Below are 25,475 nucleotides of genomic sequence, written 5' to 3' on the forward strand. Positions count from 1 at the left end.
CGAGACTCAATAGCTTCTTGGGGGAAGAGAGTTCCTGATTTCCACTACCCCTTGTGTGAAGAAGTGCTTGACACTGCTTGTATGAGTCATGTGATATATGCATAACGCCCGCTTTTTAAACAAAAAGTGAATATATATTACCAATTCTCGAGGTACGAAGACATCTTCTTGACGGGCAACCACGAGAGCAACAGTTTCTCCATGTTTAGTACTGCGCAACATGGCAACCAGCTCCTCCTGAGCCTTCCCCATTATATCAATGCCATTCACCTGTTGGAAGAATAACATCAGCAATAAACACAACACTTACAAATGGAATAAAGTAGAGATAAGTACAAGAAAAACACATCCTGAGGAAAGTCAAATGCAACTAATGCAGATTAAGGTGGTTTTCTTTTGCCTTTTGAGCAAGGATTAAAAAAAATTAAAACTAAAGAAAAAAGAAAGATTTGCATTTATATAGTACCTTTAATGTAGTACAACGTCCCAAGTTGCTTCACAGGCGTGTTATCAAACAAAATTTGACACCAAGCCACATAGGGAGATATTAGGCCAGATAACCAAAAGCTTGGTCAAAGAGGTAGATTTTAAAAGAAAGAAAAAATTGCATTTCAATAGCACCTTTCACGACCTCAGGAAGTCCCAAAGTGCTTTACAGCCAATGAAGTACTTTTTGAAGTGTAGTCACTGTTGTAATGTAAGAAACACGGCAGCCAATTTGGGCACAGCAAGCTCCCACAAACAGCAATGTGCTAATGACCAGATAATCTGTTTTAGTGATGTTGATTGAGAGACAAATATTGGCCTGGACACCTGGGATAATTCCCCTGCTCTTCTTCGAACTAGCGCAATGGGATCATTTACGTCCACCTTAGAGGTTCAGATGGGGCCTCAGTTTAATGTCTCATACGAAAGACGGCACCTTTGACAGTGCAGCACTCCCTCAGGAATGTCAGCTTAGAGTTTGTGCTGAAGTCTCTGGAGTGGGACTTGAGCCCACAACCTTCTGACTCAGAAGCGAATGTGCTACCCACTGAGCCATGACTAAGCATTCAATGGATTAGATGTGCTACAGAAAACAAACGTGGAAAATTCAGATGCGGTTGGGTCAATTTTATAGAAGTCATTCCTCATCAGTGAGTGACTGATGATGAGTGCATCACACAGTGCATTGGTGCACCAACATGTTACATTACACAATGGTTGGATGTGTATTTCATGTGCATAGAAAAACAAACAGAAAACTAGCAAATTACATAAGTATCTCTCTAACCAAGTAAGGAATTAAAGGTGTGTAACCTTCTGTGAAGGAACGCAATCTCTTCCTCTTGTTGCTCTCTATGTAGATCCAATCCCCAAATCATGTACCTTCTACAGATAATAAACCACCCATACCATTATTGAATAGCCACTAGAAAAAGATGACGCCCTATCTAACATTTCCTACTAGACAACTGCTTCCCCCTTCAAGTGCTGCATCTTCATATAGAGGATTGAGTTATGAGGAAAGGTTAGGAAAACTTGACTCTTCAGCTCTGAAGGCAGTGAATGAGATGTGCATAAGTTAAGCTTAATCCTGAGCATTATTTCAAGTTAAACCACAACTACAGATCAAAGAGACATAGGTACAAACTGGTATAAGACAAAATGTCACAAAGGATGTCTTCACACAAAAAGAGTGATTAATACTTGGAACAGCCTCCTGGGCAGGTGGTGAAGCAAAATCTCTGGAGTTATTCAAGAAGTTCGATGCTGTTAAGGGGGCTGGGAGAATCACAGGTTTATGTGGGATGAGGAGCTAGATGGCCTGCCTCATCTGTATTTATCACTGTGATCTTCAACAGTTCTGTCACTTCCAGATTATTTGATTTTTTTGTGGCCATTATTAACTTTCATCCTTGGTGGTTTATTTGTTTTAATCTCTTCTCTAATTGTACCATTTCTTAAGCTGAGAGGCTGAGCAGTCAACTTGTTCCCAAGCATCTACTATGAAATCACTCTATTATTCACATTTCAACTAACTCAGACCTAGCAACACAAGTCACAAAAGGAAGATCTCCTTACCTATGCATCTTAGTGTGCTATGAAACTGCTCTATTAATAACCTGCATTAAGGAGTACAAGGCAACTCAAAATGGCAGATCTTACAAGAACTGCTAGGGTATAAGAAACACTTCAACAATTTGATACGATGGTTTCTCAAATTTGAGTTCATGTATAAAGGTCAACTATTTTGATTTCCGATATAGTGCTTCAAAATACTGTTAATAAAGGTACGATAGCGTAGTGGTTATGTTACTGGACTAATAATCCAGAGAACTTGAGTTCAGATTCAATGGTGACAGCTTGAGAACTTGAATTCAGTTTAAACAAATCTGGAAATAAAAGTTGCATCAATAAAAGTGACCATGAAGCGGTCGGACTGTCGTAAAAACCCAACTGCTTCACTAATGTCCTTTAGGGAAGAAACTTGCCTAACTTGCCTTCCTTACCCGATCTGGCCTATATGAGATTCCAGTCCAACACCAACATGGTTGACTCTTAACTCCCCTCCGGCCTGGCCTAGCGAGCCACTGAATTGTATCAAACCGCTACAAAGAGTAACAAGAATCGCCAGGAGGACTGCTGCGGTTCAAGAAGAAGTCCCGCCACCACCTTCTCGGGAAAGCTAGGAATGGGCAATAAATATCAGCCTTGCCAGCAATGCCCACAACACTATAATACATTAAAAAAAACATTGCCAACCCTCAGGTTATAGTTCACCCCCAATTCTAACCAAGCCACACTAACTCCAACAAAGGGATTCCTTTAAATACATATCGAGCATTGTGTCCAGTTATCCTGTCTTTAAAAACAATTATAAGGAAGACACTGAACTGAGAGCGACGTGCTGAAAAAAAACCCAAATCTGATAACTCTCATTTCCTGAGCAATGCATATCCTCCATAGAGCCTCACCTCAACCTCCATTTCAGCCTGGATTAAATTGCAGGTCACTCCTTCCTAGTAGACTGATGCTCAACTTTCTGTCACACATGGAGCATTTTAATTCTACTGCTGACATAGTGATGACAGTCATGAGTACACTGAGCATGCTTTGGACAACAGGGGAAGATATATAATTTTGGTAATACGATGACAAGAACACTGAGACTACTAATTTGACCGATATTTTACCCTCTTGACAAATACTTTTCTTAGCAAGCTTTAGACATCTCAGTCTCAAGATTCTCCTCATACAAAAATTCCCAATGGATTTTGGATTAAAGGTTTCCAAATTTTTTTTTGCAATAGAACAAAAATGAACACCCAGTGTGTGAATGGCATGAAAGGCCTGTAAAAATATGGCAGAACATTAAGCAGGCAGACGACGTGACAAGACCAGCTGTATAAATAATCCCCCTGCTTCTTCAGTTCAGCCCAGACTTGTGCTTCTATTGTCAAGCCCTCAAGCTTTAGCCAGTGCCCTTTTGGCTCAGTGGCGTGGGGCGTGAGGCACCACCCAGGTAGAACGGCCCCATCAACCCGGCCATGGGGCATGTCACAGACTCCACTTTGCATCCATCTGCTTGGTGCAGATTAAGATCAGGAGCTCAGCACAGGTTTGTGGTGATGATAGCAGAAATAAAGTGCGAGACTTTCAGTTCTGATCACCGTCCTTGCTGAAGGAGTAATAATGAAGACAGGGTCTAAGGTCAATCTAATGCCTTTCCCTGGAAAGTGTGCATGTATAAAGAAAGAAAGACTTGCATTTATATAACGACTTCCATGACCTCAGGACATCCCAAAGTGCTTCATAGCCAATGAAGTATTTTTGAAATGTAGTCACTGTTATAACGTAGGAAACACAGTAGCCAAATTGAACACAGCAAGGACCCACTTACAGTAATGTGATAATGACCAGATAATCGGTTTTAGTGGTATTGGTTGAGGGGTGTCTATTGGCCAGGACACTGGGGAGAGCTCCCCTGCTCGTCGCAATAGTGCCATGGGATCTTTTACATCCACTGGAGGAAGCAGACGGGGCCTGGGCATACAAAAGACACCTCTGACAGTGCAGCACCCCCTCAGTCATGCACCTGAGTATCAGCCTAGATTTTTATGCTCAAGTCTCTGGAGTGGGACTTGAACCCACAACCTTCTGACTCAGAGGCAAGAAGTGCTACCCACTGAGCTACAGCTGACACCAGTATCAGAAAGTGTTTGGTCCCTGAATAAACCAAACAAGAGTCACCACCTTCAGAAAAGGAAGTGAGAAATGGCGGGGGAAAAAAGAGGATGCACATTATGGGAATACTGGTTCACTCATCATCAGTGAGATCTTGAGAATAATCTTTACTCTCCAAAGTAGAGGTTATGGATCTTGAAGCAAATTGCACCCCGCCCCTGCCATGTCTACAGTACACTAATCTTAACGCCATGCCACTTAAATTGAATTGTGACCTTTTCAAAAAAAGGTCATTAAGTAAAGTGCTGCTCGGGTTTACTGTAAATTTTTGTCAGGCCAAGAAGGTTTTGCAGTGCTGGTGTCTCATCTAGACAGTCCTAGGCTTTAACCCTAGTGTTCTCTTTCCCAAAACACAAACCTGTAATTGGAGGGGGAAGGCAAAGAATAGGAAAAAATAGGCAAAGAATAGAAAAAAATACAAGGACACTCCTTAATCTCACTCCACATGCCTGCTGACTATTGCTCCTCACAATGCAGATCTTCTTCCTTCCATTTCCCACACCATGGATATCGACAGATCTTCTGTTCCTCACTCTGAGTGGGCAGTCTTCACGGGTGAACTGGTACAGTGAGCAGTAAGGCTAGTTCACCAGAGAGGGCAGCACAGCTGAGCCCCAATCCTGTGCTCATGTAACACCCACTTTCCAGGAAATGCCACTGTATGACCATTAAAGGTGGAAACCCTGACTCTGCCCTTCTCTCTAGCCGAGTGACAATGAAACCAACTGCATCACTCCAACTGCACCCAGAAATCATTCATGGTATGTGGGCGTCGCTGGCAAGGCCAGCATTTATTGCCCATCCGTAATTGTCCTTGAGAAGGTGGTGGTGAGCTGCCTCTCGAACCGCTGCAGTCCGTGTGGTGAACGCACTCCCATAGTGCTATTAGGGAGGGAGTTGCAGGATTTTGACCCAGCGACAATGAAGGATCGGTGATATATTTCCAAGTCAGGATGCTGTGTGACTTGAAGGGGAACTTGGAGGTGATGGTCTTCCCATGCGCCTGCTGCCCTTGTCCCTCTAGGTAGTAGAGGTCACGGGTTTGGGAGCTGCTGCCGAAGAAGCCGTGGTGAGCTGCTGCAGTGCATCTTGTAGATGGTACACACTGCAGACACGGTGCGCCAGTGGTGGAGGGAGTGAATGTTTAAGTTGGTGGATGGATTGCCAATCAAGCAGGCTGCTTTGTCCTGGATAGTGTCGAGCTTTTTGAGTGTTGTTGGAGCTACACTTATCCAGGCAAGTGGAGTGTATTCCATCACACTCCTGACTTGTGCCTTGTAGGTGATAGAAAGGCATTGGGGAGTCAGGAGGTGAGACACTCACCGCAGAATACCTAGCCTTTGACCTGCTCTTGTGGTCATAATATTTTTGTGGCTGGTCCAATTGAGTTTCTGGTCAATGGTGAACCGGAGGATATTCATGATGGGGGATTCGACGATGGTAATGTCATTGAATGTCAAGGGGCGCTGATTACTCTCGCTTGTTGGACATGGTCATTGCGTGACACTTGTGTGGCACAAATGTTACTTGCCACTTATCAGCCCAAACCTGAATGCGGTCCAGGTCTTGTTGCATGTGGGCGCAGACTGATTATCCCCAATTCTGACCTTATGATGGAGGGAAGGTCATTGATGAAGCAGCTGAAGATGGTTCAGCCTAGGACACTGCCCTCCACACGAACCACAGATCAAACCTAAAACACCTGGGACATTCTGGTGCATTTCCCAATAAGACAACATAGGAGCGCACACAGAGCAGCATCAAATAGATTTTAAACAACAATGAGCGTACAACTAATGATGGACAGGAAAAGACCCTCTGGTCCATCCAGCCTGTCCCACACAATTGCGATGCCTTGTGTATCACAGTATATAGACTCTGCACCAGAACTGAAACCATGTCATCTCCTGGGAGGGCTGAGAAACCAGACAAAAATCCAATGTTTTTGGCAGTGCTGGTTTTCCATCTACGTTACCCAGAGATCAAACGCCACTTTGGCGCATCCATCAAACAAAATACAAATGAGGGAGGTCATTCAATTCACCAAGCTCATTTTTGCATAAAAATCTACAATGTCCCCCTTCACGGCATCTAATTGCCACCACTACCCTACCCAGTTGATCATTCCAGACACGCATCACTCTTTGTATGAAGTAGTGCTGCCTGATGTCAGTCCTGAACTTGCCTTTTACCAATTTGTACCCATTTGCCCTTCTCCTGCAGTGTTCAGGATTAATATTTTCTGTTCCACGTTATACCCCTAAAAGGTACCTTCTCATTCATCTGCTTTTAAAGCTTTCTAACCATTCCTCGTAACTTAGTTCTCCCACCATTCTTCCAAGCATGGTCAAATGGAGGCAATAAGCCCCACCACTAGGATTATGCAAAAACTTGAAATGAACAGGACAACGCTTAGCTTATCACATGCAAATTACAATTCGTTTTTTATCGGAAATTTTTAGGCAACAAGCATATAAATAGGAAGATTCTACTCGACTGTTTTACGATTTGTAATCCTTAATTTCCGATGCAATGAATTTACAAAGTATTTTTTTCTCTGTTTCACCTATATGACAAATTGGGATAGAGGTAGGAAAGAGAAAGGCGAGGTGATGGTGAATGGAGCAAAGTCTTTTTTCCACACGGCCACAAAAGGAATGGCTCCCAAGTTACTTGTTGCAATGAAGAAAGATTCAAGGAAACGTCACTTTTGAGCACAAAGAAGGCTCTCAAAATCGGAACCAGTTCTGCTGCACACAGGGACTCTGGGTTAAAATCGAAACAGTGCCAATTGCAAACATACATGGAGGTGCAGGGGTGAAAATGTGTTTGTTTTTTAGCTATTTATCCTTGCTCCATAAAATTTGGGTAACAAACGGGAGACATTGGAGGCTTGTTCCACCAGGGGGAATTTTGTAACGATGAACTTCTTTTGTTTCTGAGTGCTCACATAAACAAGCAATTATCCTGCCAACAGCTGCACTAACGCCAGCCTGATTTCCCCACCCAGTAACTTTGTCCTAAGCACTGTTATTGCAATTATGTATGTCACAAATACCAAATTCACATCATCAATTAAAGAGACCAAAAAAAAAGAACCACTTTTTTCTCCTCGCTGCTTCTGAACGCGCTGACTTACGCTGGGCTATGATTTCACAAACAGCAGTAGCCATCTAGTACCTCATCAAAATGACCATCCTTCTCATACTAGCCTGAAGCGCATTATCAGGCTTTCCAACGCACTCAACATCATCATGCCTCTTAGTTAAAAGGTTGAGGATTCAAGTCCCACTTCAGAGACTTGAGCACAAATCTAGGCTGATGCGCCACTGCAGTACTGAGGGAGTACTGCACTGTCGGAGGTGTCATCGTTTGGATGAGAAGTTAAACCAAAGCTCTGTCTTCCCTCTCAGGTAGATGCAAAAGATCCCACGGCACTATTTTGAGGAAGAGCAGGGGGAGTTCTCCCTGGTTTCCGGCCCAGTAGTTATCCCTTAACCAATACATAAAAGCAGGTTATCTAGTCATTTATCACATTGCTGTTTGTGGGACCTTGCTGTGCACAAATTGGCTGCTGTGTTTCTTACATAAGAACATAAGAAATAGGAGCAGGAGTAGGCCATTTGGCCCTTCGCGCCTGCTCCACCATTCACTAAGATTATGGCTGATCTTCTACCTCAGCTCCAGTTTCCTGCACTATCCCAATATCCCTTGAATCCTTTAATATTCAAAAATCTATAGATCTCCGTCTTGCATTTACTCAATGACTGAGCCTCGCATTTACTCAATGACTGAGCCTCCACAGTCCTCTGGGGTAGAGAATGCCAAAGATTCACCATCCTCTGAGTGAAGAAATTTCTTCTCATCTCAGTTCTAAATGGCTGACCCCTTATTCTGAGACTGTGACCCCTGGTTCTAGACTCCCCAGCCAGGGGGAACATCCCTGCATCTACCCTGTCAAGTCCTGCAAGAATTTTGTATGTTTCATTACAACAGTGACTACACTTCCAAAAAAGTACTTAATTGGCTGTAAATCACCTTGGGATGTTCTGAGGTCGTGAAAGGTGCTATATAAATACACGTCTTTCTTTCTTTATACATGCACACTTTCCAGTAAGGTTTATGGGGCACCAATCAGGAGCAAGATCTGTACTCGACTTTCCCTCTCCCTATCCTATCACCGATGCAGTGCCTTCCATCATTGCCTGTGTTAAGGTCAACTAAATCTGCACAGGCCAAGGATCAAACGTGAGCCCTTCCAGATCTGTACAACTCGGCAGCACACTAACTGGTGCACTTACCTACTGAGCCAAGGAAGCCAAGAGCAAAACTTGTTCAAATTAAATTTAATTCAAAAAATATAAATTTCTTAAAATAAACTTTTGATTTTAATAAAGGTTTTTTTGGGAGCGGGGCAAAGGGGGAGGAAGTTTTATTTTGGATAAGCATGCTAGAATATTCCTTTATGGGCATAATTCTGTAGATATGTCAGTCAGAACTCAGATCCCTGTGGGTCTTTTTAGTGGGTTGGTTTTCTCCACTTGTCCCTTAGAAAAATGTTCTGAAAGACAGGTTGAAAACTAGCTATTCTATATCCCATTGTAGAAATTTTTTGAGGGCAAGGAAGAGGGATTATATATGCACCTTGGGTGCTCAAGAAGCCTTCGAACACTCAAAAAAAAATTCAAACATTTATTTTATAAATATATTGAGCATACGGGGGAAGAGCAGGGAAATGGGATTTGATTAGAAGACTCGGAATTTCCTGGATCAGACTTGTACAGAAATTATGCCACAATTTACATCAATCATGCCAATTGGGAACTTATGCCCAAATGTCCTAAGAACTGCATTAGCATACGTCAGAATGCAAATCCAATGTAAAACAAGTGGAAATCAGCATAAACAATTGCGGCCAGAGTAAAGTGTGGAACAAGCGCCATTTTCCTTCTTCAAGTCCCTCTTTGTTTTATTGATGTTTGGAAAATTAAAGTTTGAAGCCATCAAACCATCATTTATGTATATGTTTAAGAAAATACAACTGTGGAAACTTCTCTTTCCAATGTAACAGATTTTGAAGCCATAAAAATAACATCCAAAGTTATATAAAAAAAAACCACAGTGCGGGTCTCAGTATGGAGAAATAACAATAAGAAATAAAATTGTTATAAACCACCAGAAATCGAGGCTTTGGGCCCTGCTGTGCCTAAATGTTTGGGTGTAAGTTTACAGCAATTGAGACTGCTGTAAATGCAGGAAACTCACGTTCTCTGGTCTTTTGCTTTGGATGTGGAGACACGTTAATGACACAAGTGCAGTTTTGGTGCACATGATCAAGAAAATCGGCGCATAGCGATGTTTCTGCGTAATACAGTTATGCACGAATTTCCTCAGAAAACAACAGCGCAACTCCGCTCTCACGCCATAGTTATGCCAAAACCTTTTAGGAAATTCTGAGCCAATTATTAGTGTGGAGTTCGTACTGACACAGGGACGATGGACCAAGTGGCCTCTTTCTGTGTTGAAATTTCTATGATTCTACACGTTCACTGTCTATCCAGTTGGAATTACCTTCTCTTCTGCATTCTAAAGATCCAGGTGTGCTAGTCTTAGACAAATGCTCAAGGACATAAATCCAGGATTATGCCTTGAAGGAGTTTGGGTGCCAGCAATACAAATACAGCAGGACTGGAATAGTGGGGGAGGGGGGAGGGTGGAAGGAGAAGAAGAAAGAAGAGTCTTTCACACAATGAATAGATAGGGGCGGAAGGGGAAAATCCTGTTTATTCAGGTGGGAATGGGTGAAAATGAACCTTAATTTGCAGTATAATGCAACAAGTTAAAATAAGAATCCACTTTTTTTTGGTGTGTCCCCTACTCTGTACATACTATTGGCCTGATCAAGCAGTAGTTATGTTCTTACCCTGTCTAGTAACTTAAGAAGTAGGAGCAGGAGTAGGCCATACGGCCCCTCCGGCCTGCTCCGCCATTCAATAGGATCATGGCTGATCCGAACTTAGACTCAGGTCCACTTCCCTGCCCTCTCCCCGTAACCCCTTATTCCCTTATCAGCTAGGAAACTGTCTATCTCCGTTTTAAATTTATTTAATGTCGCAGCTTCCACAGCTCTCTGAGGTAGCAAATTCCATAGATTTACTACCCTCTGAGTGAAGAAGTTTCTCCTCATCTCAGTTTTGAAAGGGCAGCCCTTTATTCTAAGATTATGCCCCCTAGTTCTAGTCTCACCCATCAGTGGAAACATCCTCACCGCATCCATCCGATCAAGCCCCTTCACAATCTTATATGTTTCGATAAGATCATCTTTCATTCTTCTGAATTCCAATGAGTAGTGGCCCAACCTACTCAACCTTTCCTCATAAGTCAACCCCCTCATCTCCGGAATCAACCGAGTGACCCTTCTCTGAACTGCCTCGAGAGCAAGTATATCTTTTCTTAAATATGGAAACCAAAACTGCACGCAGTATTCCAGGTGTGGCCTGTATAACTGCAGCAAGACTTCCCTGCTTTTATACTCCATCCCCCTTGCAATAAAAGCCAAGATTCCATTGGCCTTCCTGATCACCTGCTGTACCTGAATACTAACCTTCTGTGTTTCATGCACCAGGACCCCCAGATCCCTTTGTACTGTAGCACTTTGCAGTTTCTCTCCATTTAGATAATAACTTGCTCTTTGATTTTTTCTGCCAAAGTGCATAACCTCGCACTTTCCAACATTATATTCCATCTGCCAAATTTTTGCCCACTCACTTAGCCTTCCTATGTCCTTTTGCAGGTTTTTTATGTCCTCCTCACTCACTGCTTTCCCTCCCATCTTTGTATCGTCGGCAAACTTGGATACGTTGCACTCGGTCCCTTCCTCCAAATCATTAATATAGATTGTAAAGAGTTGGGGTCCCAGCACTGACCCCTGCGGAACACCACTAGTTACTGATTGCCAACCCGAGAATGAACCATTTATCCCAACTCTCTGTTTTCTGTTAGATCGCCAATCTTCCACCCATGCCAGTATATTGCCCCCAATCCTGTGATTTTTTTATCTTGTGCAGTAATCTTTTGTGTGGCACCTTGTCAAATGCCTTTTGGAAGTCCAAATACACCACATCCACTGGTTCCCCTTTATCCACCCTGTTTATTACATCCTCAAAGAATTCGAGCAAATTTGTCAAACATGACTTCCCCTTCGTAAAACCATGCTGACTCTGTCCGATTAAATTATGCTTATCCAAATGTCCTGTTACTGCTTCCTTAATAATGGACTCCAACATTTTACCAACCACAGATATTAGGCTAACTGGTCTATAGTTTCCAGCCTTTTGTCTGCCTCCCTTTTTAAATAAGGGCGTTACATTAGCAGTTTTCCAATCTGCCGGGACCTTTCCTGAATCCAGGGAATTTTGGAAAATTACCACCAATGCATCCACAATCCCTACCGCTACTTCTCTCAAGACCCTAGGATGTAAGCCATCAGGTCCAGGGGATTTATCCGCCTTTAGTCCCATTATCTTACCGAGTACCACCTCCTTAGTGATTTTAATCGTGTTTAGCTCCTCCCCCCCTATAGCCCCCTGTTTGTCCAGTGTTGGGATATTTTTAGTGTCCTCTACTGTAAAGACTGATACAAAATATTTGTTCAGCGTTTTTGCCATCTCCATGTTCCCCACCACTAATTTCCTGGTCTCGTCCTCTAAGGGACCAACATTCACTTTAGCCACCCTTTTTCTTTTTATATAACTGTAGAAACTCTTGCTATCTGTTTTTATATTTTTTGCTAGTTTACTTTCATAATCTATCTTCCCTTTGTTAATTAATCTTTTAGTTATTGTTTGCTGGCTTTTAAATGTTTCCCAATCTTCTATCCTCCCATTAGATTTTGCTACTTTATATGCCCTTGTTTTCAGTCGGATACTATCCTTTATTACTTTACTTAGCACGGATGGCTGTCTTTTTTTTTACGCCCCTTTTTCCTCACTGGAATGTATTTTTCTTGAAAGTTGTGAAATATCTCCTTGAATGTACACCACTGCTGATGTACCATCTTACACTTTAAGGCAAGGTAGCAGGATGCTTTCAGCACTCATTGCAAGTGACAACCAACAGCGCATCACCTCTACGCTGTGAAAGAACAAAGTTGTGAGTATTTTACTTTTGTCTTGTGCACCCTCCATTATCTCTATTTAGTGCCATTCATGCCTGGCCATTGAAGTATGCCTGCAAGAGATGCCTCCAGCACTGCACTACACATCCTCGGGGACCGATTACCCCAGATCTTCCAGACGAGTGACTGACATAATGAGCAGTGCTCATTCCTGAAATCCCAAACCATGCACATTTTTCACATGGTTCACTCGTCAGGAACAATATCTTGTATAAGCAAAATTACACTCTGCAACACCTGTCTCTGCACCAGACCGCACAGTCCCCCATGAAGACACATCGGCCTTCTGATGTCGGTAGAATGGCACAATGTCTCCTCTCCTGGACTACTCCTAAAAATCCAGTTCACTTGACCAACAACTTGCATTTATGTAGCGTGTTCAACGTAGCAAAAAAAACTCCCAAGACTCTTTACAGAAGCGTAATCAGACAAAAATCGACTCTGACTCAAAAGAGGAGGTATTAGAAGGGGTGACTAAGAGCTTGATCAAAGAGAACACAAGGTCTTTCCCGAGTTGTTCTCATCCTGTGGCTGGTTTCAGAGATTTGTATTGATCAACTGGCAGTCAGACTCATCACCTGAGCGTGTAATTGACCCTCCAGTAGTGTCACACAGAAAATAATATACAATTCCAAAAAATGGAGCATGCCCATCACCATATCAGAATGCTTTTTTTAAAAAAAACGTCTTATAGGTGGTTTTATGAAACATAGCAGGGATTAAGATGCACAGAGCGTCAGCTAGAAAGCTAAAGAAACCATTAACTCCACGTTCTGAGCCCAGATGAGTGTTCTGGGGGTTGGTGTAAAGTGACACTAAAAGAAGAGTTTCACCATCAGCACTCCTCCGTTAAAAAATATCAAAAGCGTTCTAAAAAATGAATTAATTTTACTATCCCTTTTTATTTCTATGGTTTAGAGTACATTTCATTCAAACAGTGAGTAGCGATCATTTTTATGGATGAGGAGGGGGGGATAGAACATAAGAAATAAGTGCAGTAGGCTATACGGTCCCTTGAGCCTGCTCTGCCATTCAATAAGATCATGGCTGTTCATCGACCTCAACTCCACTTTCCTGCCCGATCTCCATATCCCTCGATTCCCCTAGAGTCCAAAAATCTATCTATCTCAGCCTTGAATATACTCAAAGACTCAGCATTCACAGCCCTCTGGGGCAGAGAATTCCAAAGATTCACAACCCTCTGAGTGAAGAAATTCCTCCTCATCTCAGTCTTAAATGGCCGACCCCTTATCCTGAGACCATGCCCCCTAGTTCTAGACACTCCAGCCAGGGGAAACAACCTCTCAGCATCTACCCTGTCAATCCCCTTCAGAATCTTGTATGTTTCAATGAGATCACCTCTCATTCTTCTAAACTCCAGAGAGTACAGGCCCATTCTACACAATCTCTCATCATAGGACAGCCCTCTCATCCCTTGAATCAATCTAGTGAACCTTCGCTGCACCGCCTCCAAGGCAAGTATATCCTTCCTTAGATAAGGAGACCAAAACTGTGCACAATACTCCAGGTATGGTCTCACCAAGACCCTGTACAATTGTAGGAAGACTTCCTTACGCTTATACTCCAACCCCCTTGCAATAAAGGCCAACATGTCATTTGCCTTCCTTATTGCTTGCTGTACCTCCATGCTAGATTTCTGTGTTTCTTGCACGAGGACACACAAATCTCTCTGAACACCAACATTTGAAAGTTTCTCACCATTTAAAAAATATTCTGTTTTTCTATTCTTCCTACCAAAGTGAATAACCTCACATTTCCCTACATTATACTCCATCTGCCACCTTACTGCCCACTCACTTAGTCTATCTATATCCCCTTGCAGACTCTTTGTGTTCTCCTCACAGCTTACTGTTATAGAGAAGCTGGGGGCGAGGAACGGAGAGAAGAAATGGCATGGAGAAGCTACAGAGTCCAGTGGTATAAGGAAATCAAAACATCAAGACAGTTATAATTACACACTGAACCAAGACGGGTTAATAACTATATCTGCTACTGTTAATTCAGCTCCCTTTCTCCATTATACTGTTTCATGGTGGGAATTCCAGCTGTCAGAGATAATGCACTTTACAAAGGATAATGGGCGGAAATGGTAGAGAAGCGAGAGAAACTGTCCTTCATGGATGTTTTTACCCCGAATCCTTAGACACCATGAAAGGAGCCATAGACGAGTTTATGAAAACACTGCCGGGGTCTCACACTGTGCGAAACCCTCACCTGCTTCTGTCCCTAACTCACGCTCACCACCTGTTAAACACTCAGGTCACATCCAGACTTAACTTCTCCAATGTCCTACTTGTCAATCTCCATAAACCCCAACTTACATTGAGTCTACAGCACAGAAACAGGCCACTCGGGCCAACTGGTCTATGCCAGTGATTATACTCCACATGAGCCTCCTCCCACCCCTCTTTATCTCACCCTGTCACATACCCTTCCATTCCTTTCTCCCTCAGGTTCTTATCTAGTTTTCCTTAAATGCATCTATGCTATTCATCACAACTGTTCCTTGTCATTGCATGATCCACATTCCTACCAGTCTTTGGGTAAACAGGTTTCTCCTGAATTCCCTATTGGATTTATTAGTGACTATCTTATATTTATGGCTCCTAGTTTTGATCTCCTCCCACAAATAGAACATTTTTCTCCACATCTACCCTATTAAATCCATTCATTATCTTAAAAATCATTATCAGGTCACCCCTCAGCCTTCTCTTTTCTAGAAAAAAGAGCCCCAGCCTGTTCAATCTTTTCTGATAGTTATAACCTCAGTTCTGGTATCATCCTTGTGAATATGTTTTGCACCTTCTCCAATGCCTCTATATATATCCTTTTTATATTAAAGAGACCAGAAATGTGCACAGTACTCTAAGTGTGGTCTAACCAAGATTCTATACAAGGTTAACATAACTTCTTTGCTTTTCAATTCTATCCCTCTAGAAAATACTTGTTCAAAACTCAAGTCACCTGCACCCTGTGCCGCACTAAGCCCATAAACCAGCTTCACTGGTTCCTTGTCCTCCAAAGCATTCAACTTAAAATACTCATCCTCAGCTTCAAATCCTTCCACACCCTCATCCATACCTATCTCTGCAACCTCCCCATGCCTTGTATCCCCTCCTGTACCCTTTAATCCTCAGTCTCCAGCCTTTTGTGCACCTCCCCCTTTTCGATCCAGAATTGGTGGAGAAACCATCAGCCACCTCGGCTCTACATTCTATGGAACTCCTCTCTAAATCCTTCCTCCTCGCTATTTCTCTCTCCATCTTTGAAAACCTTCTCAAAACCCATCCTTTCGACCAAACTTCCAGTCACCTCTCCTACCTTGGCTTGGTGTCTGCTTCTTGATCCCTTTTTAGTTTCGCTCCTTGTCCCCTGTAAAGTACCTTGCAAATTTGTTTTCCATTAAAGGCATAGGTAAACGCAAGTTGTTGCTGTTCTGAGAAATGGGTTAATATTGAATTCTTTTATTAATTCCTTTCATTTCTAGCTTTTGTCTGCTTAGTGAGTTTCTGTTAGAAGGCTGGTAAAGTGTTTACCAGAGATTTAGCTGATTAGCTATCACTTGACTGTAGCCGAATGCTTAATTATTGGGTCTCTAACTGTCTCCAGTTGAATAACTTGATTGACAGATCAGTCAAGGTGAAGGCTGAGAATTATAGAATCATAGAATAATACAGCATAGAAGGAGGCCATTCGGCCCATCGAGTCTGCACCGGTTCTTTCGATGAGCAATCCAGTTAGTCCCACTTCCCTGCCCGTTCCTCATACCCCTGCAACTTTTTCTCCTTCAAGTATTTATCCAATTCCCTTTTGAAACCTACTATTGAATCTGTATCCACCACCCTACCAGGCAGTGCATTCCAAATCCTAACCACTCGTTGGGTAAAAAAGTTTTTTCCTCATGTCGCCTCTGGTTCTTTTGTCAATCACCTTAAATTTGTGCCTTCTGGTTATCGACCCTTCAGCCATTGGAAGCAGTTCCACTTTATTTACTTTAACTAACCCCTTCATCATGATTATAAACAAATACTTTATCAAATCTCCTCTTAGTCTTCTCTGTTTTAAGGAGAACAACGCCAGCTTCTCTAGTCCAGTCACGTAACTGTAATCACTCATCCTTGGAAACATTCTAGTAAATCACTTCTGTACTCTCTCCAAAGCCTTCACATGCTTCCTAAGTGTGCTGCCCAGAATTGGACACAATACTCTAGCTGGGGCCGAACGAGTCTTTTACATTGGTTTAGCATAACTTTTGTACTCTATGCTTTCATTTATAAAGCCCAGGAGCTTAGGCTGTTATTCTTGTTAAAACTGAAATCCAGCTAATTGGGTGAGGTAAAATTTGAAACATGTGGTTTGTCACTTAGCCAAAGTGCAAGAAAGGTATAAAAAGTGTTAGAATAGATACTTCAGAATTCAACCAGGCTTGGCCAGCCCATCCCCTCCAGCTCGAGAATGATATGCAATGAATTCTCCAGCACCTTGTACCGTTTGTGTGACCCCCCCCATAAGTATATGTGTGATTATTATTAATTATTATTATTATATGTGCGTGATTATTGGTAAATGATTATTGGTAATCATTGTATCCTTAGTTCCTACGAAAGCCAATAAATGCCTTTGGACCCTGTTATCTTAAGGAATTACTAAAAATTTATAAGTAAGGACATTAATTCCCTAACATTGTGATGCTATTCCTCATTGGCATTCAGAGTCGACTTGTAAGGTCAGTTGGGTAGCTCAGTTCGTTGAGCAATGGACTGGAAGCCAAAAGATTTTAAGGTACAATCCCAGCAAATTTCACTCGGGCTTTCATCTTTCCAAGGTGAAAAAACTGAGCAGCATGCTTTAGGATGCGGAAGTACGTGTCTTTAGATAGTCCCTGGCTGCTGGCTAGAAATGGGGATCAGCAGCATGCCCAATAGCCAGACTTCCTAGAGATTGAACTCCATGGGGAACGCCTCCCTCTTGCTGTAATACATAACATTTAAAAACCCTCCTGCACAAGTTCCAAACAAACTACAGGCTCATCAAGGTGAAGTCTGGGGAATTAGATTGTTTTCTCATGTCATCTCACTCTAGTAGCAGCAAACACTTCCATGCCAGGTCTAACACAGGTGAGGTGCAGAGCAAGGCACGCTTTACACTGCCATATTAGGCACTCTCGAGTCAGGTATACCATGAGCTTAATGCAGTCTAAAGCTCTTATTTTCCAATTTCCTTCGCTCCACCATTGGCAGTTGTGCCTTCAGCTGCCTAGGCCCCAAGCTCTGGAAATCTCACCCTAAACCTCTCTGCCTCTCTCTCCTCTTTAAAACTTAACTCTTTGACCAAGCTGTTCTGATATCTCCTTAGGTAGCTCGTGTCAAATTTTGTCTGATAACGCTCCAGTGAGGCAGCTTGAGACGTGCTACTACGTTAAAGGTGCTATATTAATGCAAGTTGCATTTTTTAAAATTCGTTCATAGGCCGATGACAGGCCTACAAAGGCTGCGCCAGTCTTGGATTTCTTCTAGAATCCGGCCTTGATATGCGTTGCAAGGGCCAAAACTTTATCGCAGTAACTGCATTTAGGCTGGAATCCCGCTTGTTCTTCAGAGATCACTGACTTGGTGACACGACTGATTCTCCAGAGGATGATACGTTCCAAGAGTTTGTAAGTCATGCACAGCAGTGATAGCGGCCTATAGTTTTGGTTTGCCCGGTATGAGCATGGCAATGATTGTCACCTCCCGCCAATCTTTTGGGATGCATCCGGATTCCATGGTTTTGGTGTACAGTTCGCCAATCATTGAAGACCCCCAGGGCCTAGCTGATGAAGAAATTCCAGGGGAATACCATCTCCGCCAGCCGCCTTCCCTTTCTTCATTGAGGCTAAACCTCCTTCACTTCATCTGTGCTGATGGCGGTGGGGCCTTGTGGAGGGATTGAGGTCACGATCCGGTGTAGTTGATGATGGATCTCTTGCTTGGTACTTTTGTCGAGCAGTTCTTTTGTGCTCTCCACCAGTTTGGAGGTGATGGAGTTGGGCCGGACTTTTGAGGTCCGATATTCTGTTGGATTAATGGCTCCAAGACGTCGTAGTAGGGCCCAGGCATGGCGACTAGAGCGTGTGAAGTCCAGACTTTCAACACACTCAATCCGTTCAATGGAGTGGAAGATGGCAGCCTTCGCGTGGCCCACTCTGTTAAGTGAGAAATCACAACTAATGCCATCAACCCGGCGACCGAACATCGATCTCCCGGTCTTCAGAGCAACACCACAAGTGACCATAACAGTCCGCTTCAGGGCCAGGCAACATGCCAGATAGGTCCTGGAACAAGGATCCTCCAACTCAACACTGAGGGGCTTTCCTGGGCAAAGTGCAAGTATCTCGCGAACAAGTTGAAGATGCATAACATCGACGTCCTCATGCTCCTGGAAACCCACGTCTCCAATGACCAATAGGCCAGTCGCTACCGTATCCATGGATACAACTTCATGACTAGCCACTACCATGCAAAATCTGTCCTGGCCACATACGTGAAGAACACCATCATGGATTTCGACATCTTTCGACACTCGATCCCTTCATCCAAGTCATTAACGTAGATTGTAAATAGTTGGGGCTCCAGCACCGATCCTTGTGGCCAACCAGAAAATGACCCATTTATCCCGACTTTCTGTTAGTTAGCCAATTCTCTATCCATGCTAATATATTACCCCCAACTCCGTGAACTCTTATCTTATGCAGTAACCTTTTATGTGGCACCTTATCGAATGCCTTCTGGAAATCCAAATACACCACATCCACTGGCTCACGCTTGTCCACCCTGCTTGTTACATCCTCAAAGAACTCCAGCAAATTTGTTAAACATGATTTCCCTTTCCTAAAATCATTCTGACTCTGTTTGACTGCAGTATATTTTTCTAAATGCCCTGCTACAGCTTCCTTAATGAAGGACTCCAGCATTTTCGCAATGATTGATGTTAGGCTAACTGGTCTATAGTTTCCTGCTTTCTGTCTCCCTCCTTTCTTAAATAGGGGTGTTACATTAGCGGTTTTCCAATCCACTTGAACCTCTCCAGAGTCCAGGGAATTTTGGTATATTGCAACCAATGCATCCACTATCTCTGCAGCCACTTCTTTTAAGACCCTGGGATGCAGGCCATCTGGTCCAGGGGACTTGTCGTCTTTTGGTCCCATTATTTTACTGAGTACAGGAAACTTCGCGATATCCGGCACCGACGGGACCGGCGTGATGCCGATCTATGAAAACTTCCGGACAGACCAGCGCTAATGTTGAAGGATACAGAGGTTTTCATCTCCGTATCTGACAACAAACACTGTTGCTTAGCAACAGCTTGTAAACAGTCGGCCTGTACCTTGGAAGCGTCTCTGTAGCTTAGCAACAGTTTCAGAGAGGCTTTCCTGAGACTGACTGTTTAAAAAAATGCTAGGAGAAGAAAAAAAACCTAACAAAACGGCTGCTGATTTCTGCCGTTAGATTGAGGTTTCCGGCCATACAACCTCCGGATAAACCAAAGTTTCCTGTACTATTTCCTTAGTGATAGTGATTGTCTTGAGTTCCCCACTCACTGTTGCCCTTTGATTATCCATTATTGGGATGTTGTTAGTGTCTTCTGCAGTGAAGACAGATGCAAAATATTTGTTCAGAGTCTCTGCCAATTCCCCGTTCCCCATTATTAATTCCCCAGTCTCATCCTCTAAGGGACCAACGTTTACTTTAGCTACCCTCTTCCTTTTTATATACCTATAGAAGCTCTTACTATCTGTTTTAATGTTTCTTGCCAGCTTACTCTCATAATTCATCTTCTCTCTCTTTATGATTTTTTTTAGTCATCCTTTGTTGGTTTTTAAAAATTTCCCAATCCTCTGGTCTCCCACCGATATTGGCAACATTGTATGCCTTCGTTTTCAATTTGATACCATCCTTTACTCCCTTAGTTAGCCACGAATGGTGCTCCCTTCTCTTAAAATCTTTCTTTCTCACTGGAATATATTTTTGTTGAGAGTTATGAAATATCTCCTTAAATGTCCGCCATTGCATTTCAACTTTCTTACCCTTTAATTTGTTTTTCCAGTCCACTTTAGCCAGTTTTGCCCTCGTGCCATTATAATTGCCTTTGTTTAAGATCAGGACACGGGTTAGTCAGAGTAGAAATAGAAGGATATTTCAGATGAATACGTGGCTAGAGGAATGGTGCAAGGGGGAGGGATTCAAATTCCTGGGACATTGGAACCGGTTCTGGGGGAGGTGGGACCAGTACAACCAGGACGATTTGCACCTGAGCAGGACCGGGACCGATGTCCTAGGGGGAGTGTTTGCTAGTGCTGTTGAAGAGGGTTTAAACTAAAATAGCAGGGGGTTGGGAACCTGTGCAGGGAGACGAAGCAAGGATAGAAGCAAAAGACAGGAAGGAGAAAAGCAAAAGTGGAAGGCAGAGAAATCAAGGGTGTAAATCAAACAGAGCCACAGTAAATAACAATTCTAAAAGGACTGAGAGCGTTAAAATAAACAAGACTGAAGGCTTTGTGTCTTAATGCAAGGAGCATATGTAATAAGGGGGATGAATTAGCTGCGCAAATAGATGTAAACGGATATGATATAATTGGGATTACGGAGACATGGCTCCAGGGTGACCAAGGCTGGGAATTCAACATCCAGGGGTATTCAATATTCAGGAAGGGCAGGCAAAAAGGAAAAGGAGGTAGGGTAGCATTGCTGGTTAAAGAGGAGATTACCACAACAGTAAGGAAGGATATTATCTCTGATGATGTGGAATTTGTATGGGTAGAGCTGAGAAATACCAAGGGGCAGAAAACATTAGTGGGAGTTGTATACAGACCCCCAAACAATAACGCTGAGGTTGGGGATGGCATTAAACGGGAAATTAGAGACGCGTGCAAAAAGGGCACAGCAGTTATCATGGGTGACTTTAATTAACATATAGATTGGGGTAACCACATTAGTAACAATACTGTGAAGGAGGATTTACTAGAATGCATATGGGATGGTTTCCTGGACCAATATGTCGAGGAACCAACTAGAGATCAGGCCATCTTAGACTGGGTATTATGTAATGAGAAAGGATTAATTAGCAATCTTGTTGTTCGAGGCCCCTTGGGGAGGAGCGAACATAATATGATAGAATTCTTCTTTAAGCTGGAGAGTGAAGTAGATGACTCAGAGACTAGGGTACTGAATTTAAATAAAGGAAACTACGATGGTATGAGGCACGAGTTGGCTAGGATGGATTGGGGAACGTTACTTAAAGGGTTGACGGTGGATAGGCAATGGCAAACATTTAAAGATTGCATGGATGAACTACAGAAGTTGTTCATCCCTGTCTGGCATAAAAATAAAACAAAAAAGGAGACTCAACCATGGCTAACAGGGGAAATTAGGGATAACGTAAGAGACAAGCAGAGGACATATAAATTGGCCAGAAAAAGCAGCAAACCTGAAGATTGGGAGCAGTTTAGGAATCAGCAAAGGAGGACAAAAGGATTAATTAAGAGGGGGACAACAAAGTATGAGAGTAAGCTTGCAGGGAACATAAAAACTGACTGTAAAAGCTTCTATAGATATGTGAAGAGAAAACGATTAGTGAAGTCAAGCATAGATCCCTTGCAATAGATCCCTTGCAGTCAGAATCAGGGGAATTTATAATGGGGAACAAAGAAATGGCAGACCAATTAAATACATACTTTGGTTCAGTCTTCACAAAGGAGGACAGAAATAACCTCCGAGAGATGTCGGGGAACATATTTCTAATGAGGGGGAGGAACTGAATGAAATCAGTATTTGTAGGGAAATGGTGTTAGGGAAATTGACAGGATTGAAGGCCGATAAATCCCCAGGGCCTAATAATCGACATCCTAGGGTACTTAAGGAAGTGGCCCTAGAAATAGTAGATGCATTGCTGGTCATCTTCCAGAACTCGATAGACTCTGGAACAGTACCCATGGATTGGAGGGTAGCTAATGTAACCCCACTATTTAAAAAATATGGTAGAGAGAAAAGGGGAATTATAGACCGGTAAGCCTGACATCGGTAGTGGGGAAAATGCTAGAGTCCATTATAAAAGATGTAATAGCAGAGCACTTGGAAAACAGTGACAGGATCGGACAAAGTCAACATGGATTTACAAAAGGTAAATCATGCTTGACTAATCTACTGGAATTTTTTTGAGGATGTAACTGGTAGAATAGATAAGGGAGAACCAGTGGATGTGGTGTATTTGGACTTTCAGAAGGCTTTCGATTAAGGTCCCGCATAAGAGAGTAGCGTGCAAAGTTAAAGCACATGGGATTGGGGGTAAGGTACTGACTTGGATAGAGAACTGGTTGGCAGACAGGAAGCAAAGAGTTGGAACAAACGGGTCTTTTTCCGAGTGGCAGGCAGTGACTAGTGGGGTACCGCAGGGATCGGTGCTAGGACTCCAGCTATTCACAATATATATTAATGATCTAGACGAGGGAACTAGATGTAATATCTCCAAGTTTGCAGACGACACAAAGCTGGGTGGGCGTGTGTGCTGTGAGGAGGATGTCGAGAAACTCCAGTATGATTTGGACAGGTTGGGTGATTGGGCAGGTGCATGGCAGATGCAGTATAATGTGGATAAATGCAAGGTATCCACTTTGGTGGCAAAAACAGGAAGGCAGATTATTATCTGAACGGCAATAGATTGGGGGAAAGGGAAGTGCAACAAGACCTGGGTGTCCTTGTGCACCAGTCGCTGAAGGTAAGCATGCAGGTGCAGCAGGCGGTTAAGAAGGCAAATGGTATGTTGGCCTTCATAGCAAGAGGATTCGAGTACAGGAGCAAGGATGTCTTGCTGCAGTTGTACAGGGCCTTGGTGAGACCACACCTTCAGTATTGTGTGCAGTTTTGGTCGCTTTATCTGAGATAGGATGTGTTGTATCCGTGTGTTAATGGAGACACGGAATGCAGGAGTTGGTTTCACAGGTGTTTACTGAACAAAGTCTGGAGGTGAACTAACAGATACAAGACACTATACAGGCTTATATAGCCTGAGTGGCCATTACCGGCATTACAGTACACAGGGGGCTCTTAAAGGCACATACACCACAATTCCTCCCCTTTTAGACAACCAGTACATAACATTATAAGTAATCATTAATTAACATGTTACAAGAACAATAATCTGCACATTTGCTGCAGTTAATCAATTATAAGTCAGTCTCTCTGGCGGCTTCCTGACTCGGTCCGGATAACGCCTCGGTGGGGTAGTAGTTTTTGGTGGTGTAGTAGGTTCTTTTGGCAAGGTCGATTCGGCTTGAATGCCAGTGTTGGGTTCATCTGGTTCCAGTATCACCGGATCGGAGGTAGATACTATGGGTATCTCTGCTTCATCATTAGGCGTATAGAGTTGTGGTGTAGGTTGTCCCTTTTCGGATGACTCTATGATCTGGTCAGCATGGCGCCTTATTATGCTTTCTCCAATGTCCACGGTATACATCAGCGGTCCTAGTCGTATGCAAATAGTTCCAGGCTGCCATTTCTCGGTACAGTAGTCCCGGGCCAAAATTTGTTGACCTATCTGGAAGGTTCTAGTTGGCCTTTCATTCATGCCTTGAAATTGCCGGTTCTCCACGTCCCTTCTGATGTTTGGCTTGATCAAATCCAGCCAGCATCTTAGGCTTCTATTGAAGAACATCATGGCAGGAGTTTGGTTTGTAACCACATGTGTTGCATTCCTGTATGCAAACAAGAAGTTATCTACCTTATGCTGTAGATTTATGTCTTCATTACCCATGGCCTTTATGGCCTTCTTGAAGGTCTGGACAAACCTTTCAGCCAATCCATTGGTGGCGGGATGGTATGGGGCGGACGTGTAGTGCTTAACCCCATTGTTTTTTTTAAGAACTTCCTGAATTCTTCAGACACAAATTGCGGTCCATTATCAGAACAGATCTGTTCAGGCAGCCCATTCCTGGCAAATATGGTCCTTAATACTGTGATGGTTTTTTCCGTGGTGGTGGAGGACATCTTTATTACATCCGGCCACTTGGAGTGTGCATCAACCGCGATTAAGAACATTGAGTCCATAAATGGACCAGCAAAGTCGATGTGTACCCTTTGCCATGGAGATGAGGGCCACTCCCATGGATGTAGAGGGGCTTGTGGTGGGGCGTTTTGGACCTTCTGGCATCCTAGGCAGCTCTTGGTCATTTCTTCGATGTCTCCATCGATACCTGGCCACCACACAAATGCTCTGGCTAGGTTCTTCATTTTCACTCCACCCAGATGCCCCTCGTGAAGCTCCTTTAGCACTTTATCCTGGAGTTTGGGTGGAATCACCACTCTGGATCCACACATCAAGGTTCCTCGGCACACTGACAGCTGTTCTCTTCTTTGCGAGAATGCTGGCAACAGTGGTTCGCCATGTGCTAGCCATCCCTTCACCATTAAATCGTAGACTCGTGAGAGAGTCGGGTCATTTCTCGTTTCCTTTTCAATGGCAGAATTTGTTACTGGCAGACATTCCACTATGGTTGAGTGGAACATCTCCACTGGGTCCACTGTAGGTGCCTCTTCTACCGTTGGCAACGGTAGGCGCGATAAACCGTCAGCATTCCCATGCTGTTTTGATCCTTTGTATTCTATGTCATATTGGTGTGCCCCTAGGAAAAGGGGCCACCTCTGTAGCCTTTGCGCTGTCATAATGGGAACACCCTTTTTAGGGTTGAATATGGAGACGAGGGGTTGATGGTCAGTCAACAAGGTAAATTTTTGTCTGTGTAGGTAATGGTTGAATTTCTTCACTCCCCATACCAGGCTGAGTGCTTCCCTGTCGATCTGGGCATAGTTACGCTCAGCTGAGTTCAATGAGTGTGACGCAAAAGCTATCGGCCGCTCCGAGCCATCAGGGAATCTATGTGATAATACCGCTCCTACGCCGTAAGGGGATGCATCGCATGCCAGTCTGATTGGCAGTGATGGGTTGTAATGAGCCAAAACTTCCTTGGACGTGATCAAGCCTTTGCATTTATGGAAGGCACGTTTACAGTCTTCGCGCC

At 43.3% G+C, this 25,475-nt stretch overlaps 1 protein-coding gene across 2 annotated transcripts in view; it reads right to left on the bottom strand.

The window, feature by feature from the left end:
- LOC147119992 (partitioning defective 3 homolog B-like) overlaps positions 1-25,475 on the bottom strand; it is a 1,739,115-nt gene that overhangs the window by 759,623 nt on the left and 954,017 nt on the right. For both annotated transcript variants that reach the window (XM_085985464.1, XM_085985463.1), the window contains exon 10: positions 142-270. In XM_085985464.1, coding sequence (XP_085841590.1) covers positions 142-270 — 129 coding nt within the window. The remainder of the gene's footprint in view (positions 1-141; positions 271-25,475) is intronic.

This window comes from Somniosus microcephalus, chromosome 4 (genome assembly GCF_052327205.1).
Source record: "Somniosus microcephalus isolate GS21.2 chromosome 4, FLI_Smic_1.0, whole genome shotgun sequence".
In the NCBI taxonomy this organism is placed as follows: Eukaryota; Metazoa; Chordata; class Chondrichthyes; order Squaliformes; family Somniosidae; genus Somniosus; species Somniosus microcephalus.